This window comes from Hyperolius riggenbachi, chromosome 4 (assembly GCF_040937935.1).
Source record: "Hyperolius riggenbachi isolate aHypRig1 chromosome 4, aHypRig1.pri, whole genome shotgun sequence".
NCBI classification, from domain to species: domain Eukaryota; kingdom Metazoa; phylum Chordata; class Amphibia; order Anura; family Hyperoliidae; genus Hyperolius; species Hyperolius riggenbachi.
This window is the reverse complement of record NC_090649.1, coordinates 124,776,245-124,798,420: the sequence shown is the minus strand read 5'-3', so window position 1 is coordinate 124,798,420 and position 22,176 is coordinate 124,776,245. Positions and strand designations below refer to the sequence as shown.

Here is a 22,176-nt window from a genome sequence, read left to right as displayed (position 1 = left end):
ATATTAGCAAATTTAAATTTTGCACTTACGGGTGCTGCAGCTCCTTCAGCAGGGAGGCTGGGCGGTGAACTCCGGCTGGCCTGTTGCACCTTTGCCATGTTGAGCTCATGCTGTCGTCTCTCCCGCGCCTCTGCGGCATCCCTCTCCGCGTGGCGTTCAGCAGCAGCAGCAGCTTTGCGTTCTGCAGATTGGCGCTCCCGTTCCTCTCGTGCTTCCATGTACTGCATGTACTTTTCCAGGTCAGTCTCCATCAGCTTTTGTAATGCCTGCTGCATTACCGGGTCAGCACCCATGGACAGTCCAGTACTGGCCAGTTCCGGGCGAGTAATGTCAGAAACTCTGGGATTGGGGTCCATACTGACAGTCTCTGGCGTAACTGTTGCAACAGGGCCCGCAGGATGCTCAACCTCTGTACGCCTAAGATCTTCAGCCTCTGGTTCCCCTTGATTGTCAGATGGGCTGGTATCCACCTCAGCGGACACTCCCGGCTCCCGCAGTTGCTGGGCATCCCATCTGGACAAGTCTGCTATCAGGTCCCGTTTTGTCTTGCGGAGGATGCCAATGCCCCTCTCTTCGCAAAGATTTTCCAGGTCTGCTAGGCACATGTTCTGGTAGTTCCCGGACATTTCCATGCCAAATAAAATAAAACTTTGGGGAAGGGGTACTGGCTACACAGTCTCTCTGTATATATAAAAAATATATTGCCTTCCAGCTACACCAACGAATTAGTTCGTTTCTCGATAGCGCTAGCGCTATCGCAGATACTTTCAGCACAACACAGATCCCAACCGCTGCCTAACACTGTCACAGGAGCCCTCAGTGGCTGACCGCACTTAGCCTTCTAAACGGTGCCAGCGCACAGATCGTGCGAACTCTGGTCGCAGTCAATGCGCAGGAACCGTTAAGAATTAGCCGCAGACAACTCAGAAGGGAGCCTGTGAGACACGGGTAATTACAACGTCACCTACTGGTTCAGAGTAAACTGCCACCACCGCGGTTACTATGGGACCGTGGGGCCCACTAACTGACTGACTAATCCTGCGAATAAAACGGTTAAACACACGATATTCTGTCTAGCCAACAACAAACAAACAGTAGCGTATCTTCAGAGACCCGGGATCATTCCTGTGTGTGCTGATAAGCAGGGTAGCGGAAAGTGAATGACTTGGAGAAAGTCGTTTATTCACGCAATATAAATAATTAATATATACAGACAATTTATTAAAAATCACAATTATTAAGACAGTAATAGCCAGTATGAAAAATAAAAGAAGGGAGAAAAATACTTAGTTCCTGGAAAGATGTCCTTATTGTGGGAAGAATCATAAAGTTCTTGGTTTCAAAGTCCAGAGTTCAGAGTTCAGACCAGGTGGATGCCAGCATATCCTCAAGCTGGCATCTGATGAGTGCAAGATGGTTCAGTGTGGAGGACTCCAGCCCGCCTGCTGGCTCTGTGCTTTTGATGAAGCTGGTTTGGGGGTGTGGCAGTGCCAGCCCCCTCTGAGCTACTAGCAAATGACAGTTCATTCCCTCTGAGAGATTTTAGAGCTAAACTTATGAATTGCTGTAACTCCTGAACCATACATGTTACATTTAGGGGGGGGTAACAGCTTCAGACTTGTTGGAAAATACAGATTAATATGACATCAGACACGGCTAAGCCAGCGGGTCAGGCTCCTGAGAAGATTCATATCTCGATAACCGGACGGTCTATCCCAAGGAATTTCATATCAGCACGATGGCCAGATTTTACCGGACAAGACGATATGAATTTTATAGCTGTGCGACATACGGTTTTCATATGCCGACAGGAAATCATATCACCCATGCTTTCCTTATGGCCCATGCTCGGTGCCGGATCGGCTGGCTTTCTATGGCCCCCCTGTGGAGACAGTTTCCTGGTCCTTTTCATGGGGACATCTGCTGTGGGGGGAATGAGCTGGGCCCCACAGGGAGTCCAGCCACGTGCGACATTCCGGAGGGGTGAGGGGACTGCTTTGGCTCACAGGGGAACAGATCTCTGGATTTAAAACAACACAAAAATGTCATTTTCGGATCGCTTGCCTGACTACACAGATCCGACAGGGAGCGATCAGGAAAGCGACTGTGAATTCTCTAGATTCACCTGCGTTTCTCACGGCTATTCCGTGACAAGTATGTTAGAGGGAATTGCTAAAGTGGTCACCACATGTCATACCTTCAGTCAGGAGTGAGAACAGGAGGTCCAATAATATAAAGCAGCTCTAGTAGGGGAGACTTTTGAGCAGTATAATAATCCCAATAAAGTTACTGAGAAATAACATCTTTAGGGATTGTATGATTAGATTTTCACAATTCTTATGCCGACTCCTCCCTCAGGGGTCCCATTAGTAGAGGGAACCCATTTATGAGAGTCATTCAGGTAAACTGCAGCACAGGGCTGTGGAGTCGACAGTGGAGTCGAGGAGTTGGAGCCATTTTGGGTACCTGGAGTTGGAGGTTTCATAAACTGAGGAGTCGGAGTCGGGAGTCCGAAGATTTTTGAACCAAATCCACCGCCCTGGTAAGTATTAGACTAAGGAGTCGGAGTCGAGGAGTCGGAGACATTTTGGGTACCTGGAGTCAGAGTTGGTAGTTTCATAAACTGAGGAGTCGGATGATATTTGGACTGACTCCACAGCCCTGCTGCAGCATCCATATAATGAAAGCAGCTCATGTATATTGGGTCTTCTTCCAGTGCCCCTGTGTATGAGAGCTTCATGTCCGGGAACACAGGAAAGTATGTAGTATAAGTCACCAGTCAGCACATGGTTATTCAGTTATAGCTGAAGCACATATCATTTTTTTGGTATATGTACAGAGTATATAATATGTAACGGTAATAAAGCAGAACTTGTGTGGCAGTCCTATTTCTCACAAAGGTGACAACACGATTAGAGGCTAAAATATAAGGACTGATAAAAATGAACCTTTCAAACACATTTATAGATGTTCTAAGCAGAACTGATACTGAAACCAGATCTAGCATAGGCATAAGGATGTGCGATACCTTCTCATAAGCACCAAACAATAAGATCATTGTCCCTTGTTCCTGCAGCATGACCTCACTCCATTCTTTCTATGCTTTTCAATGTTGGCTTATGGGCTCTGTCCCTTTCCTGACACCTGGCTGACACTGAAGGCATGTAATAACTAGCCTCAAATGGCAACAGTAAAGTTCTCTAACTACCCCATGTTGGGTGTATTCTATAGTATGCACATTACCTTTTCCTATTAAGACTCCGATTTTGGAATCTAGCTTCTCAGCAGGGTTGCAGCTCCTGGACACCAGCTTTAGGACAGGCAGGAAGGGCCGGACATCACACAGCCGCCTGGACTCATCCTCCAGTTCCTCATGGACAGCTGTCTGATTGACACATTGGAACATATAGGAGCCGATCTCCAGGAGCAGGTGGAAAAGAGGGTAACTTTGTGCTTCTTTCCAGGCAAGCTGCAAATACACAGAACACAGCAACATAGAATAAATCAAATAGACAAGACAAAGAACATTTACAGTATATTGTGCTTTTCTCCCGGCAGACTCAAAGCGCCAGAGCTGCAGCCACTAGGGAGTGCTCTATAGGCACTAGCAGTGTTAGGGAGTCTTGCCCAAGGTCTTCTCACTGAAAAGGTGCAGGTTTAATGAGCCACAGGTCTCCTATATCAGAGGCAGAGCCCTTAACCAGTACACTATCTAGCCACTATAGGAAAAGATCAAGGCTATATCTGTACTACAAAGATAGACTGGACTGCTTCTTTCCCTGGTCATTATCACATCAAAAACGAGAGGGATTTGGAGGTTGACATATATCCTTTTAAGCAATGCACATTGCCTGGCTGTCCTGCTGATCCTCTGCCTCTAATACTTTTAGCCATAGAGCCTGAACAAGCATGCAGATCAGATGTTTGGCTGGATTATATGCATGCCTGTTACAGGTGTGTGATTCAGACACTACTAACCAAAAAAATCAGCAGGACTGCCAGGTAACAGGTATTGTTTAAAAGGAAATAATTATGGCAGCCTTCATATTCTTCTCACTTAAGGTGTCCTTTAAAGCCTAATCTCCCCTCCCATAGGTGCTGTCTCTATCTTGCCTTATACAGGATCTTCTCAAAAAATTAGCATATTGTGATAAAGTTCATTATTTTCTGTAATGTACTGATAAACATTAGACTTTCATATATTTTAGATTCAAATGCACACAACTGAAGTAGTTCAAGCCTTTTATTGTTTTAATATTGATGATTTGGGCATACAGCTCATGAAAACCCAAATTTCCTATCTCAAAAAATTAGCATATTTCATCCGACCACTAAAAGAAAAGTGTTTTTAAAACAAAAAAGTCAACCTTCAAATAATTATGTTCAGTTATGCACTCAATACTTGGTCGGGAATCCTTTTGCAGAAATGACTGCTTCAATGCGGCGTGGCATGGAGGCAATCAGCCTGTGGCACTGCTCAGGTGTTATGGAGGCCCAGGATGCTTCGATAGCGGCCTTAAGCTCATCCAGAGTATTGGGTCTTGTGTCTCTCAACTTTCTCTTCACAATATCCCACAGATTCTCTATGGGGTTCAGGTCAGGAGAGTTGGCAGGCCAATTGAACACAGTAATAACATGGTCAGTAAAGCATTTACCAGTGGTTTTGGCACTGTGAGCAGGTGCCAGGTCGTGCTGAAAAATGAAATGTTCATCTCCATAAAGCTTTTTGACTTTTTTTGTTTTAAAAACACTTTTCTTTTATTGGTCGGATGAAATATGCTAATTTTTTGAGATAGGAAATTTGGGTTTTCATGAGCTGTATGCCAAAATCATCAATATTAAAACAATAAAAGGCTTGAACTACTTCAGTTGTGTGTATTTGAATCTAAAATATATGAAAGTCTAATGTTTATCAGTACATTACAGAAAATAGTGAACTTTCTCACAATATGCTAATTTTTTGAGAAGATCCTGTATAATGTGATTGCTGGCTGCAACTTTAGATGTCTTTGTAAATGCAATTTTTAGGGTAGCGTGATGACAGCAGAGCTCCTTTCCCTGCCTCCTCTGTGCACTATGTGAGGACAATCCTATGCCAATTTACTGATGTCATTGAAGTGGTGCCACAAGGAAGCAGGGGATATTTGCATAGGTTTTTAATAGAAAGGACAGTACAGTATATTCTGGCATATAAGACTACTTTTTAACCCTTGAAAATCATCTGAAAAGTCAGGGGTCATCTTATACGCCGGGTGTCACTGATGCCGGGTGATACTCCCTATCCTGTTACCGACTCTCAGATCTCGCTGCTGAGGACTGTAGTGAAACGGGGCAGGTGAGCATGTGTGAGATTTGAGAGGCAGAGAAGGAGGTAAATAGAATACATGGGCGGGCCAGAAGGGTGAAAGAGGCGTGTTTTATGGGCACAGCACCATCTATTCTTCCACACCGCTCTGATAAACAGGTAGACAAGGAGATCTGACCAATCCACTTATGGAGAGGGATAGTTGACCAATCCAATCAGTCAATCGCCTATACACTGTTATATAATGGGTACCACATACAGTACAGCACCAATATCTGCTCATACATAGCACCAGTATATGATTTTTTTCCATTTTTATTTGGTATGCGTTGGAAGAGGGGTAGTCTTATACGGTGAGTATATCCCAAACTCTATATTTTAACCGGAAAAGTTGGTGGGTCATCTTATACGCCGAAATATATGGTAATTACTTGTATGTGACCCTATAGTGAGACGGATATGGATGCTGCCATATGTATTTCCTTTTAAACAATGCTTATTACCTGGCTGTCCTGCTGCTCTTCTGCCTCAAATACTTGAAGCCACTGACCCAGAATGAGTATGCACATCAGGTGCTCTGGCTGAAGCATGCCAGAAGCAGGACTACAGTATATGCATGCTTTTTTCATGTGTAATATTCAGACACTACTGAAACCAGAAAGCCAAAAAACAGACAAAAGTTTAAAGCACACCAGAGGGATATGGAGGCTAACATAATTATTTCCTTTTAAACAATGCAGATTGCTCTGCTGTCCTGCTGAGCCTCTGGTTTTAATACCATTAGCCATAGATCTTTAAAGGGAGGGTCCGAGGAACAAAAAAAAAAAAAAGTAATCCACTTACCTCGGGCTTCCTCCAGCCCCTGGCAGCTGTCCTGTGCCCTCGCCGTTGGCTCCTGTCCCCTCCGGTGCAGATGCATCTTCCTGTGTTCCACTGTGCAGCTCACCGAGTCACACTGACATCATCCGGGCTGTTCTGCGCAGGCGCTAAACTACTGTGTCTGCGCAGTAGAGTCCGGAAGACATCAGCGCGACTCTGATAGCCTCTCGCGCATGTGCAGTCGGCATATTGCGCCAGAGGGGACCATCAGTGTGGAGCGGAGCTGCGGCATGGGCACAGGACAGCTGGCGGATGCCCCAGGTAAGTGAATTCTTTTATTCTCATCCTCCTCCTCGGATGTGTCCTTCAACAAGCATGCAGGTCAGGTGTTTTTGACTGAGGTCTGCCTGGATTAGTTTGCTTTTTGTTTCATGATTGTTTCAGGTGTGCAATTCAGACACTAATTCAGCCAAAGAGATCAGCAGGACAGACAGGCAACTGATTTAGTTTCAAAATAAATAAATATGGCAGCCACCACATCCCTCGAAGTTCAGGAGTACTTTAAAAGGAAACAAAAATGTCACATTCAATATCCCTTTAACAACATGGTAACTTTAAGAAGGATAAAGTTAGCGCTACAAACGGTCAGTGAGATACAAACAGTTATGACTTTATTCTTTTTTAATTATTATTTCCAATTATCATCATACATAAATACAAAACTGTACAGTAATATAACCATCCTTGATCAGTACAAAAAGCAAAAAAGGAGTAAAAGTACGGTAATAAGCAGTAAGTTGTATACAGTATAGTTAGTAACCGATACATTTCATAATTAAGTTATAGTTTTTACTGTACCTCCCTCCCACCCTCACAAAAAAGCCTCCCTCTTACCTGACCCTATACCCACATACTCTCCTAAGCACGCCCAACAGAAGAGAAGGGGCTTTCCTTATTCCTGCGTGGGATCTTAATTACAATTCAGCCGATTATATTCATTTGCATTACAAATTTCCAGTTTTTAGGGAATGTATTTTACATTTGGTAAACTTTCCATTGGGTTGATAGGTAGTGCAGGTAATGTTTACTGTAAACTATGTGCATTATGTAAACAGGCATGTGATAGGATCAATGTACTGGGTGCATACCACACTTGTGTAATCAATTTAAACTTTGCCGAAAGTTAGTGAATGCACCCCAATGGGTTTTATCCTCCATCGCATTAACTGTGGTGAGTGCAACCATTTTTTATTTTATATTGCTCTACTCCAATTACCCTGTTATCTGTTCACAATTTAATTATCCTACCGTCTTTCCCCCAATATAAGACACTGTCTTATATTCTTTTTGGGGAGTAAATATGTGCTAAAGCTTATTTTGGGGGGGGGGGGGGGGGGGTAGGGGCAGGGGCTAGACGCTTTGTGTATGGGGAGGCTATTACCGCACCTCCCTTGTGGCTGCGTCCCCCTCCATTCCAAGCAATTTCTCCGGTGATGGCAGTGGCGACATGCTATTCAAGCTATGAGGCCGCCCTTTGACCCTCACGCTGCATGCAGTACGCTTTGCCGGCTTTGCGCTCCCTTCCTATCATAATCGTGCGCCTGGCTGATGCGCCCAGGCGCAAATTGATTATTGCATGAGGGGAGCATCAGCGCCGAGCCGGCAAAGCGTACTGCGTGCAGCGTGAGGGTCAAAGGGCACCCTCATAGCTTGAATACCATGTCGCCGCTGCCACCACTGGAGAAATTGCTTGGAACGGAGGGGGATGCAGCCACACGGGAGGAGCGGAAAGAGCCCACACACCTCCCCATACACTCAGCGCCCCCCCCCCCCAGCTAGGCCTTATTTTCGGAGTAGGTCTTATATTTCAAGCATGCTTGAAATATAAGAGAGGCCTTATTTTCGGGGTAGGTCTTATTTTAGGGGAAAGACGGTAGTACAGGGAACGCTAGTTCTCCCATGCACTTAGTGTATTACAAAGCAGCTGTTGTCTTGCAGAGCCTAATGCTGGTGGGTACACACGTTACGTTTTTCGTGCGATTCTCCGACCCAATCGTTTTTGCGGCACGATTCCGCATTCCATTCGCTTATCTTCATTCGTTTTTCTTATCTTTTTCCGATCACCACTATGAGAAATCGAGCGCGGAGATGATCAGGAGCAATATCGGACATGACGGATTTTATCTGATCCATCTATTGCACGAAAAAAGTAACGTGTGTACCCAGCCTAATGCCTAGTACACACCATACAATTTTGTGTTAGATAGATGGTTCGATAGATCATTTCCGACATGTCTGATCTTATTTTCAATTGTTTTTCGGTTCGATTTCTCATAGGAGTGAATTGAAATATATAAGAAAAGATAAGAGAATTGAAACGGAAATCAATCGGAAAATCGAATCAGAAATAGATCGGACGGAAAATCGACCAAAAAAATGCATCGTGTGTACCCAGTATAACCCCTGCCGTATCAAGGCCTTATGCTAGGTAAACATCATACAATTTCCTGACAGATGTACTGTCTAATCGATTATTTCCGACAGATCCTATCTGATTTCCAATCGATTTTACGTTCACTTCTATTGAAAATTGATCGGAAATCAGATCAGACATGTTAGAAATAATTGATCTGACCATAAATCTGTCAGAAAATTGTATCGTGTGTACCTAGCATTACTGACAGAGACAGCAAATAAGAATAATAAGCCCACAATTGCTACATTGCACAGCCCTACACTGATGACATTTTAAAGAACAGCTGTTTCATTTTAATGAAGTGTTACTGATCACTGCTCACCTGTTTAATCTGTGATATAGATGCATCCCGAGGTACCTCCATCTGCACATAGATTCCAGTGGGGAGCAGGATGTCCACAGAGACATTTGGAGGGAGATGTAAGTCGGCAGCCCAGATGTCCATGGGGTCCAACACAGCGGGAGGCATCTTGTAGGATGAGGTACTACCTGTACAGCATGGCCCTAAAGGAGTAGAGAGTATGAGGTCATCATCTCCATCCAAATACAACATTACTGAGAAGAGGGTAAACAGTGACAAGAAACAGGAGAAGCAGACTTCTTCCTCATCATTATTAATTATGTCTGGAACTAAAAACAATTTGTGCTTTTGTCTCAACTGTACTTTGTTTTATACTTTTTGAAAAATGAGAACCAATATTATGTTGATCATTAAAACACAAAAAGTACTTTAAGTGGCCCTCCGCTTCAATTTTCATGCAGCTCAGCTCCTTTTAGACACTCTGAGAGCTCCCAGGAAAAAGTATATGATAGTTTAAACAGCACTGTATCAAAAAAAAGTAGATAACCGTATTTCTTGTTTTTTTTTTTTTTTTTTAAAGCATCAAATCTTTTTCAACCATCAAGCAATGCTCCAGTACTTCAACCTCACAATTAGCATTCCTAGGGAGTCAGTCAGGAAGCTCTTATATCCACCAACAGTGCAGAATCCAGCATCAGAAAGAAGGGCTAAGTCTCACCATTGTCTGTATTATTATGCACCCCATGTTTGTTTCTTACTTTGTACAGCGCCACAGAATATGTTGGCGCTTTATAAATCAATAATAATAATAATAATAATAATCAGAAAGAAGGGCTGGGTCTCGACCAGAAATGTAGCAGTGTACCATAAATAATGCAGGTTGTGCTAAATGTGCAATGCACACTGCGTAACTGTCGTAAGTGCCGGTAATATTGCTGTGTGCTTCCTACACACAACAATGTTATCGTTATTTAGTGACTATACCCCATTGAGGACTCTTCACACTTCAAGGTATTTCTGGAATTTAGTGGTGCTTTACAACTCTAATAAAACACTAGGCTGGTGCTGGCTGATATTTCTACAATACCTGCTGCAGGCAATGGGACAATGACAAACGATTTGACCTCTATAGAAGTTAATGCAAAAGGTCTATCAGTGGCAGTGAAACCACTAGAAAGTGCCAGCCTAAGCCTGCTAAATGCACCAATCAGCAACTTCAAAAAGTGCCAGTCAACACTCATATTTTCAAAATTTACATACATGGGCACCTGGTGGGGTGGGGTGGGGGGGAGAGATATATTTTAGATTTGTGGGGAAGCCAGGCAGGCAACTGAAGTGGAATTACTAGGCCGATTCTGGATCTACAGGGAATCGGTCTGCGGTGTATGGGCAGTCAAAAGATCTCTGATCAGAGAGAGATCTGTCTCATGGCCGATCTGCCCATACATGGCTAGATGTATGTATGTGCACCTTAAACCAGTCAAGCAGGAATACAATTTGTAATCTGTATTTAAAAAAAAAAAAAAAAAAAAAAAAAAAAAAATTGCCATTAAGTTTGAAATTGTCTCTATCCTGTGTCTGACTCATCTATTAGAATGAGTCTCGAGATAACAAGAGAAACTAACTGACATCTTTAAAGGGAATCTGAAGTGAAAATAAACTTATGATATAATGATTTGTATGTGTAGTACAGCTAAGAAATAAAACATTAGCAGCAGAGATATGAGTCTAAGATTGTTTCCAGTATGAGAAGAGTTACGAAACTCCAGTTATTTATGCAAAAAAGCTTCACTGAACTCTCTGACTTGCATCTTCTGAAGCTTATTATCTCAAGTATCTGTCACTATATTTCGTTTTTTTTCTGCAGAAGAAAGCTCAAAAGTTTATAAACCTGCTCTGTGAAATCATTTAGAATGCTGTATGTAATGTGTAAACTGCAAATATTAGGGAAAGATGCAATGTTATAAAAAAAATATATAACTGAAAATAAAAATAGGACATTATTTTCTTTGCTACTAATGTTCTATTGAATTGTATCATAATCTATTTTTTTTTTTGCTTCAGTGTCACTTTAAACACAAATGAACTCCCACAAGAGGCCAATTTTTAGTTCCATAACAGGAGGTGCTATAAATTCCCATTTAAATGTGAAACTTAAACCATGATTCAAACAGTTTTAAGTGGCAGTCATTCCATTTTTAGCATTCCTTCTGCTATAAGCAATTGAGGAAAAAAATAAGACTTACAGATAAACATCAATAGCATATATCATTGGAAAGGAGGTGGGGGGTTTACATTTATTTAACACAACATGGAGTTAGTCTTCAGACATTAGGTTGTAGTGTAATTGGTGGAGATGAGGAGAGCACCAGTAGAGGCAGACTGTGTTTGTGCAGTCTGCCAGGGGACAAAGGGTATGGAAAAGAGTGCACACAGGCAGCAAGAATGGATCTCACATGAGGTTGTTGCTGACAGACCCCTATGGGTTTTGTCAGCTTGCAGGCTTTTGTCCCTCTCAGACTGGGGACAAACTGCTACACACTGGGCTACAATTTCAGTTGCTTTTGCAATAGAAGCTCCTGCATAATTGCTGCGACTTCAGAGGAACTACAGATCCCAGCACCTGATCCCCAGGCTGTGAGGGACAAAAGCCTGCAAGCTGACAAAACCCATACGAGTCTGTCAGCAACAACCTCATGTGAGATCATTCTATGGCCTGCTAGCCCATTTTGCATTTCTTGCTGTCTGTGCATTCTTTTGCCTGCCCTTTGTTCCTTGTAGATTTCACCACCACCTGGAGTGGATTTTACAGAGCAGCACCGACCACTATCAACCTTGACCCTTCACATCCCAGGCTTCATCCAGATCATTCCCCTTGCATTGAGCATATCAACACAAGGGTTGGAAAAGCCCCCACCTGTACCTGTGTCTGCGCAGAACATACTAAGTGCATGTACACCAAATAATAGAGGCAGAAAATGATATCCAGGGAAATTAAGCAGCATAACTAGTCCTGGCTCTGACAACAAAACCGTAAAGCCAAGTATCAAGGATAAAGAAGCTCATTGTGCCAGACTGGAAAGTTTGTGACTGTAGTCAGTGGAGAAACCCCAGAGACTAATGACAGTGCTACTGGCTCTCTGCTGTATTATTGTAAATAAAGAATGCTATTCAGAGAGGACTATGTATAGAAGTCACCTAGGTGTTGGCAAGATTTAGGGTCAAAAATCAAAATGAACCTCTAAATATAATTTCGAAGGGTCCCTCCCCACCAGACAGTTATTTGTTAAAAAGGTAAATAGTATCTACAAGTTGGAGGATCCAGCATATTCTCTATCTAGGGGATTGGATACACACCTACAGATCTGGGGACTATTGTCGGCATGGATTGTTACTCACCCACTTGGTTGGGATTGGCGATTTGTAGATATTTGTCATATTCTGCATGCTGTTGTCCTATATATTTCAGAGATAGAAAGACTCCCACCTCTTCAGTGAGAGCTGCCACACTGCTAAGCCCTTTGTGTTATATTTTGTACTGAGAAGCCAGTCCATTCAGTTTACTTTTGTGGTTGTTTTGTGCCCTAAAACATGTACAACTAAAGTGTTTTCCTTTTTGTGTAACCTTTCTCTTGTACACTGCATTTATTTTTATCTTCTTCAATAAAAATATACCGGTAGTTAAAAAATAAATGTGTGAACATAGGAGCAAAGCGGATGTGATACCGTCACCATTCACTTCAATGGCATTGGGGTCAGATTAATTTCTCGCAGCTGCAAATTATCAGCAGTATTAACACAGGTGCCTGCTAGTGAGTGCTACCTTCCCACATTTCCAAGGAATAACTTACAGTACTCTCGTTCATTCTAATAGAATGGAGTGGCATTCTTCTGGCAGAAACATGCCCAGTGACAGTTGAAATTAGCTACAGTATTATTGCTGGTCATTCCTAGTAGTTTGGGTCACCCTGAGCTGCTTGGTTACTCTGTTGTACTCGTCCAAGCCCTATTTCATACAGCCTTATCAATCCCTGCCATGTACTGATGAGGACCAAAAGTCCGAAACAGGCTGTCTACATGTGGGTTAGATATGGCTGTGTAAAACTTAAAGCTATAAGCTTGCTATACACCAGCGGTTCTGGATGCTTGCTTGGCTTAACAAGGGCGAAAAGGGATAATTTGCATATTTAGTGGTAGTGCATTATGGGTAACCACAAATGTTCATTTATAACTGAATTATTGCAAATTTCCTTCTGTTTTAAGAAGGCAATTACACCAAGCTTAGCTTTTTTAGTAGGAGGGCTTTTTGGTCCCTTTTATCCCCCTATACATTCCTAGTAGTTTGGGTCACCCTGAGCTGCTTAGTTACTCTATATTAATCTTGTAATGCACTATTTTACTTTTGTAAATATATATTTTAAACTCATTTTAAAAGGCTATTTACCTGTACTTAGTACATCCCAGAACTTAATCTGCACCACTGAGAGCCGTTACTGCATAGAGAGATTAGTGTGTTGCTTAGATATAGGTTGTTCTGAAATTACTTTACCCCTTACAGAATCTATTTAGACCTTAGCAGTTTGTGTTGCGCTGTGATGGCAGTTTACCATTTAAAGTTCACACTGATTGTATAGCGATTGGGTTTTCTCCCCAGGGCTCTTTTAGCTGGGTCTCCACTCGGCTAATTTTGGTAAGCACCCGGTTTACATCGACTTGCCTCATCCTCTTCCTCCGATGCTATAAGAGTTGCACTGGCCCTGCATTTCCCCCTTGCGCTCCACCCACCTACTTGAAATTGTATACTGTAGAGCAGGGGTCCCCAACCTTTTTCAACCCTGGGGACTGCTATCCAGACCAAACTTTTCTCTGGGGACCGGAAAATGTGTGTGGAAGGAGGGGGGGGGGGGGGGAGTTCGGTTGCGGCAGCAAAGCGATTTGGAGTGTATAGGTAAGTAGCCCCCGTATAGCAGTATAGCAAGTATAGTTACCCTAGTATAGGTAGTATAGTTGCCCCAGTTTAGGTAGTATAATTACCCCAGTATAGGGAGTATAGTTGCCCCAGTATAGTGAGTATAGTTGTCACAATATAGTGAGTATATTTACCCCAGTATAGGTAGTATAGTTTCCCAAGTATAGGTAGTATAATTACCCCATTATAGGTAGTATAGTTGCCCCAGTATAGATAGTACAGTTACCCCAGTATAGCGAGTACAATTGCCCCATTACAGTGAGTACAGTTTCTCACAACATTTTAAACATATTGGTCTAGGCACTTCTTTTTAGTAATGAAGAGTAACAAAAGTTTATTGCACATACAGAATTCTCAGACTTGCTCCTTGTCAAGAGCCAACCACAGTACTACATTAAAATAATTTTCTGCGCAGAAAAGACAATTAAGTGAGTACAGTTGCCCCAGTATATTTTCCGTCATGTTCTTTCACAGCAGCCGAGGGGCGCGCTGCTGTGAAAGAACATGATATAAAATGGTATTATCGTAAGAGAACAGAGGCGCCAGCAGGATAAAAAGTAACAAAAATTGTAAAATTTGCTAGGAGGCAGTGGTGGACTTACCTCCGGAAAGCAGACTCAAAATACTGTCTGAATTAAACAAATAAATGTATTATTGGTACCCCAAAAGATGCAACGCGTTTCGCAGGCCCAGCCCGCTTCATCAGGCAATAAGATAGCAAACAGTAGCTCATCAGTAGCACGAATAGCGCCTCTGTCATGATAGAAAATGGAGGAGAGGGGCCCAGGGAATATAAAAGAGAAAGCGGCTGCCAGCTAAGGTAACACACTGTGGAAGATGTAGGCCAAATATAAGTACGACATGAATGAATTACATACATTTCTCTGACTTCCTGGTCCAGTGAAAGTGTCAACTACATACAGTAGCTCAAAGGTGACCACACTTTTTCTGCTTGTGAGATACTTTGAAAAGTACAAATAGAAAATGATCTACTAGGTAGAATCTACCTACAGATGCCAGCAACAACTGCAGCACCTGCACAGCGGCAGTCCATCAGTGATTACCACAAGCCCCAACTGCAGTACATGCACAGCGGCAGTCCATCAGTAACTACCACTCTGTAGCCCATGCACAGCGGCAGTCCATCAGTAACTACCACTCTGTAGCCCATGCACAGCGGCAGTCCATCAGTGATTACCACAAGCCACGACTGCAGCACATGCACAGCGGCAGTCCATCAGTAACTACCACTCTGTAGCCCATGCACAGCGGCAGTCCATCAGTGATTACCACAAGCCACAACTGCAGCACATGCACAGCGGCAGTCCATCAGTGAATACCACAAGCCACAACTGCAGCACATGCACAGCGGCAGTCCATCAGTGATTACCACAAGCCACAACTGCAGCACATGCACAGCGGCAGTCCATCAGTGATTACCACAAGCCACACCTGCAGCCCATGCACAGCGGCAGTCCATCAGTGATTACCACAAGCCACAACTGCAGCACATGCACAGCGGCAGTCCATCAGTGAATACCACAAGCCACAACTGCAGCACATGCACAGCGGCAGTCCATCAGTGATTACCACAAGCCATAACTGCAGCACATGTACAGCGGAAGTCCATCAGTGATTACCACAAGCCACAACTGCAGCACATGCACAGCGGCAGTCCATCAGTGATTACCACAAGCCACAACTGCAGCACATGCACAGCGGCAGTCCATCAGTGATTACCACAAGCCACAACTGCAGCACATGCACAGCGGCAGTCCATCAGTGATTACCACAAGCCACAACTGCAGCACATGCACAGCGGTGGTCCATCAGTGAATACCACAAGCCACAACTGCAGCACATGCACAGCGGCAGTCCATCAGTGATTACCACAAGCCATAACTGCAGCACATGCACAGTGGCAGTCCATCAATAATTACCACAAGCCACAACTGCAGCACATGCACAGGGTCAGTCCATCAGTGATTACCACAAGCCACAACTGCAGCACATGCACAGCGGCAGTCCATCAGTGATTACCACAAGCCACAACTGCAGCACATGCACAGCGGCAGTCCATCAGTGATTACCACAAGCCATAACTGCAGCACATGCACAGCGGCAGTCCATCAGTGATTACCACAAGCCATAACTGCAGCACATGCACAGCGGCAGTCCATCAGTGATTACCACAAGCCACAACTGCAGCACATGCACAGCGGCAGTCCATCAGTGATTACCACAAGCCATAACTGCAGCACATGCACAGCGGCAGTCCATCAGTGATTACCACAAGCCACAACTGCAGCACATGCACAGGGGCAGTCCATCAGTGATTACCACAAGCCACAACTGCAGCACATGCACAGCGGCAGCCCATCAGGGATTACCACAAGCCATAACTGCAGCACATGCACAGCGGCAGTCCATCAGTGATTACCACAAGCCACAACTGCAGCACATGCACAGCGGCAGTCCATCAGTGATTACCACAAGCCATAACTGCAGCACATGTACAGCGGCGGTCCATCAGTGATTACCACAAGCCATAACTGCAGCACATGCACAGCGGCAGTCCATCAGTGATTACCACAAGCCATAACTGCAGCACATGCACAGCGGCAGTCCATCAGTGATTACCACAAGCCATAACTGCAGTACATGCACAGCGGCAGTCCATCAGTGATTACCACAAGCCATAACTGCAGCACATGCACAGCGGCAGTCCATCAGTGATTACCACAAGCCATAACTGCAGCACATGCACAGCGGCAGTCCATCAGTGATTACCACAAGCCATAACTGCAGCACATGCACAGCGGCAGTCCATCAGTGATTACCACAAGCCATAACTGCGGCACATGCACAGCGGCAGTCCATCAGTGATTACCACAAGCCATAACTTCAGCACATGCACAGTGGCAGTCCATCATTGATTGCCACAAGCCATAACTGCAGCACATGCACAGCGGCAGTCCATCAGTGATTACCACAAGCCACAACTGCAGCACATGCACAGGGGCAGTCCATCAGTGATTACCACAAGCCACAACTGCAGCACATGCACAGCGGCAGCCCATCAGGGATTACCACAAGCCATAACTGCAGCACATGCACAGCGGCAGCCCATCAGGGATTACCACAAGCCATAACTGCAGCACATGCACAGCGGCAGTCCATCAGTGATTACCACAAGCCACAACTGCAGCACATGCACAGCGGCAGTCCATCAGTGATTACCACAAGCCACAACTGCAGCACATGCACAGCGGCAGTCCATCAGTGATTACCACAAGCCATAACTGCAGCACATGCACAGCGGCAGTCCATCAGGGATTACCACAAGCCACAACTGCAGCACATGCACAGTGGCAGTCCATCATTGATTGCCACAAGCCATAACTGCAGCACATGCACAACGGCAGTCCATCAGTGATTACCACAAGCCACAACTGCAGCACATGCACAGGGGCAGTCCATCAGTGATTACCACAAGCCACAACTGCAGCACATGCACAGCGGCAGCCCATCAGGGATTACCACAAGCCACAACTGCAGCACATGCACAGCGGCAGCCCATCAGGGATTACCACAAGCCATAACTGCAGCACATGTACAGCGGCAGTCCATCAGTGATTACCACAAGCCACAACTGCAGCACATGCACAGCGGCAGTCCATCAGTGATTACCACAAGCCATAACTGCAGCACATGCACAGCGGCAGTCCATCAGTGATTACCACAAGCCATAACTGCAGCACATGCACAGCGGCAGTCCATCAGTGATTACCACAAGCCACAACTGCAGCACATGCACAGGGGCAGTCCATCAGTGATTACCACAAGCCACAACTGCAGCACATGCACAGCGGCAGCCCATCAGGGATTACCACAAGCCATAACTGCAGCACATGCACAGCGGCAGTCCATCAGTGATTACCACAAGCCACAACTGCAGCACATGCACAGCGGCAGTCCATCAGTGATTACCACAAGCCATAACTGCAGCACATGTACAGCGGAAGTCCATCAGTGATTACCACAAGCCACAACTGCAGCACATGCACAGCGGCAGTCCATCAGTGATTACCACAAGCCACAACTGCAGCACATGCACAGCGGCAGTCCATCAGTGATTACCACAAGCCACAACTGCAGCACATGCACAGCGGCAGTCCATCAGTGATTACCACAAGCCACAACTGCAGCACATGCACAGCGGTGGTCCATCAGTGAATACCACAAGCCACAACTGCAGCACATGCACAGCGGCAGTCCATCAGTGATTACCACAAGCCATAACTGCAGCACATGCACAGCGGCAGTCCATCAGTGATTACCACAAGCCATAACTGCAGCACATGCACAGCGGCAGTCCATCAGTGAATACCACAAGCCACAACTGCAGCACATGCACAGCGGCAGCCCATCAGGGATTACCACAAGCCATAACTGCAGCACATGCACAGTGGCAGTCCATCAGTGGTTATCATAAGCCGCCAGTCAATGTATATCATAGAGTCCTCCTCAGTAAACCAGTTAGAACCGTGCTTGACCACCAAATAGAGTCACAATATCATGCTCAGTGTCCAACCAAATTGTAATCAGCAGTAGCACATACTGCTTATAAATGTATAGCTCCTCACCTTGCAATATCATAATCCTCTACATAGCTGTGTAAAACATCAGGACAACCTATCGCACTGAGCGCAACCAAGAGACAAAGTATAAAAAGTATGTCACTTAGGCAGGAACTTTTTGTTCGCCTGAAGAAGATCCCTATTTATATAGAGGGGCCGAAACATGTCAGGTTGTAAATGTAGGGGGGTGAATTTTGTATGTATCAGCGCAGTGAGAGGAGTGAATGTATCCCTTGTGATGTAAGCTGAGGATATCACCGTTCATTAGTATCATCTTCCACGGTTTTGTCACCAAACTGGTATGTGTGTTAGCAGCACTACTACGTTTTTATTTTTAATCCTTTTCTTTTTAAGAGTTAGGTTTTATTTTTATTTTTCCTCTTTCAAGGCTAATCTGTGTTTAAATATTTCAATCAGGTGTGTGTTCTGTATGTGTGGGATCTACCCAGAAGTCCTTTTCAATCTACCAGTAGATCATGGTCTACCTAATGTACACCCCTGCTGTAGCTGGAAGTATGGGAAAATTATTCCAATACATATTAAAACAACAATATCAACCTAACATCTATTTGAACCACACTTTCCACTCTATCCAGAAATAAAAGGGGAAAAAAGAAGTTTTGGCTGTAAGTGCAGCGCAGAAACTTTGCATAAGCCACCTGTTCCCTGTACTGTATTTCCTGTCAGCCTGACTGCTGTAAAAGTTTCATTCTTCACATCAGCAAACACGGATAACATACTGGATGACTGACTTTCCTAATCATAACATAAAACCACAGCATAACTCGCGAAAACAAACAAGAGCAGAAAGTAAATAGCCGGATTATTCTTGTGGCCTGTGTGGCCGTAATGACAGGATATTTAATGCCGGCCAAAAAACGCCTGTGTGATACATTCGAGTAAGACAATCCAGCCGTGCAGCAGGACTTGCACATGACTAAATCACCCACCATTCCACAAATAATGGAACTCATGCAGAATCGCTGACTTTATGAACTGTCCCTTGACCTGATGTGATAAGGGTTAATGCGTCACGCAGTCATGAGGCAACACTAATAATATCACTTCCCTTAATTGTGTACAACAAACAAACATCATCACGTCTGCTGAACAGAGCTGGCATTGTCCCGCAGACAAGGAGTGATCCTGGGCCCCAGCCAATGCACCACAAAAGCAGCGCTCACACAATCACAGGCCGGGGGGGGAGTGATGACGGAGCCATACAGCTGTCTCAAGCAGACGGCGCAGCACAATATGGAGCAAGAGAGACTGCAAGCAAACCATAGGAGTTCCTCATGCTGGAACCTACCTCTGCCCTCCGTAATCCCTCCCATCTATCACCTGATACAGCAATACATTATTATCCTTCTGCATCTGAGTGAGGCAGCCCAGAGATCACAACAATGAGACACCCAAAAGTGTCAGCTGCTGAGGAAATAATGTCAGGAAATCACCTTACAGTCCATTCTTCTCACAAAAGGTTGTGGCCATTGCTGGAAGTTTCGAGCCTCTGCGAGGAAAAGCATCTGCAGTATCCACAGTTTATTGTACCCACAGGCTGATGCCCTGTGTGAGTCATCCCTCCAGTTTCAGTTTTGCGTGAGCACAGTGCCCTCCTACCCACGCAGACAGGCATTTGCAGTACCTGCTGCTTACTTGTTACATAACTCCCTGCCGGAGACAGCCAAGCGCGAGGCTTCCTATCAAGGCATACGAGAACGGCACATACAAACTCGCAGGCTCATAACCCTTTCCCAACCACGCCGTGCAGGTCTGGGAAAGCACAGGTATAGATATAAAACGCTTCAGTCATTGTGCAGAAGAGGAAGCACTTATGAAAAAATCCAGTGAAGGGTCAAATTCCACCTAACTCATAACATTTAGTTACATAATAGCTCAGCAGATTGTTCACAGAGAAAAAGTGAGCATATTCAACGTTAGTCTTCATCCTGGCTCATTATAAAACTAATGTATCTTTCTCCTGCCCTGTAGTCATTTAAAGAGGAACTCTAACCAAAGATTCAACTTCATCCCAATCAGTAGCTGATACCCCTTTTCCCACCAGAAAATGTTACCTATTCTCAAATATATAGTATCATCAGGAGGGTCTGTGTGAGTGATATTATGGTGACAGCCCACGGTGTGATGTCATGGCCATGGTCCTGACAGTTTGCTGTCTGTGAGCCTTGTTTAATTGTGGAAAATAACAGCTTTTTCCGACTGCCAAGCAAGCAATATCTCCCTCTGTGCATAGAACTCTCAGTAACAAACATTCCATACAGATCACCTGGCAGGACTAAAGATGTCACCACCAGTGATACACTGCAGAATGTAAATCAGGGAGAGGAAAGATTTTACAATGGGCCAACACCGACTAAATAATTTATAAATGAACATTGTAAAAAATAAGCAATTTTATTCATTATGTTATTTTCACTACAGTTCCTCAGTGAAGTTTTAAAAATTACGTTATTTTTCAAGAAAACAGCAAATCCTTGTTCTCCAATGACGGCAGGAGTCTCATTTGCAGTCTCTAAGAAGTATCCTGTCCAGATTCCTGCCACCTTACAATTCATCCATCTACAACTTCTTACCCTCTCTCCCCTATGGGAAATACGTCATGTGACAGCTTGGCCATGCTGCCTCTTGCATTCTGATAGGTAGCAGGAGCTCAGATTTAGCTCTCCTCCCATAGAGACCTGCGTCTTAGAAGAAATTTGGCCAAAGAAGCTACTTTAGCAACTGAAAATAATAATAATGGAAGGAGGAGACTCTTTAAACGGTTTACCTTCAGTTACATGATGGATGGAGAAGGAGTTTATCAGTATCAGTTTAGCTTTGGTCTCAGTGACAAGTAGGTGGCAAACCATTGCTCAGGTTAATATAATGAAAAACTTTCTGATATTTGTGCCAGGCAGGTAAAGAGGAAAACTCTGATGAGTTAATGGCAGGAGTCCACAAAACCTCCAGGAAGTTAGTGGCTGTTTCAACTCATTTATAACTAACTGAGCTAGTAACTGTTCTTACTAAACAGAGAAGAATTATAACAGCAAAGTAATGGCAAGAGCTGGTCATCATTTAAGGAGAATGATTGGCAGATTTCAGATTGGCTGGTCAAGACAATGTAACAAGAAAGGATTCCGGTCTCCACCTGGATTTATGGAATTGTAGCAATAATTATTTTAAGCACAGTAGCAACTTTTTGCTACTATGGTTAAATTATTGCTACAATTGCATAAATCCAGGTGGAGATCCAGTCATTCTTTCTGGTTGCTGTACTTTCTTTGCACCTCTGGTGGATCTGGGTGTGAACTGGTCAACTCCCTGGTGGTGACTCTACTTTAGCACTTTGAGCAGTTGGACCATTTTTTCTCAGACACTGTAGTCATTTCTCCATTATGCTGGCTGGGCAGGTTAAGGCATCAGACCCAAAGCACAAACACATGATCACAACCAGCCATTAGGAGCTGTACAGATTGATCATGTGATCAAATCAGTCCTATTCCTAAATTCTCATCAAGGAGAATTTATGCAGGAGCTATTGACCTTCTCCAGTAATGTGTTTGCATTGGGTTTCCCTCAAATCCAAAAATACAGATGAGTTAACTGGTTCTCCCACCAAAATTGGACTACAATAGGGACATATGACTATGGTAGGGATCTGAT

At 44.3% G+C, this 22,176-nt stretch overlaps 1 protein-coding gene across 10 annotated transcripts in view; it reads right to left on the bottom strand.

Moving 5' to 3' along the window:
- PIK3CB (phosphatidylinositol-4,5-bisphosphate 3-kinase catalytic subunit beta) overlaps nt 1–22,176 on the bottom strand; it is a 266,903-nt gene that overhangs the window by 81,339 nt on the left and 163,388 nt on the right. For 7 of the 10 annotated variants that reach the window (XM_068280541.1, XM_068280540.1, XM_068280542.1 and 4 more), the window contains 2 exons: nt 8,923–9,104; nt 3,244–3,469 (listed from right to left, as the gene is read on the bottom strand). In XM_068280541.1, the coding sequence (XP_068136642.1) occupies nt 3,244–3,469; nt 8,923–9,069 (373 nt within the window). In that variant the 5' untranslated portion in view covers nt 9,070–9,104. Of the gene's footprint in view, nt 1–3,243; nt 3,470–8,922; nt 9,105–14,748; nt 14,772–19,964; nt 20,106–22,176 lie in introns of those variants that run through there. The other 3 variants (XM_068280547.1, XM_068280539.1, XM_068280549.1) reach the window with 3 other exon arrangements.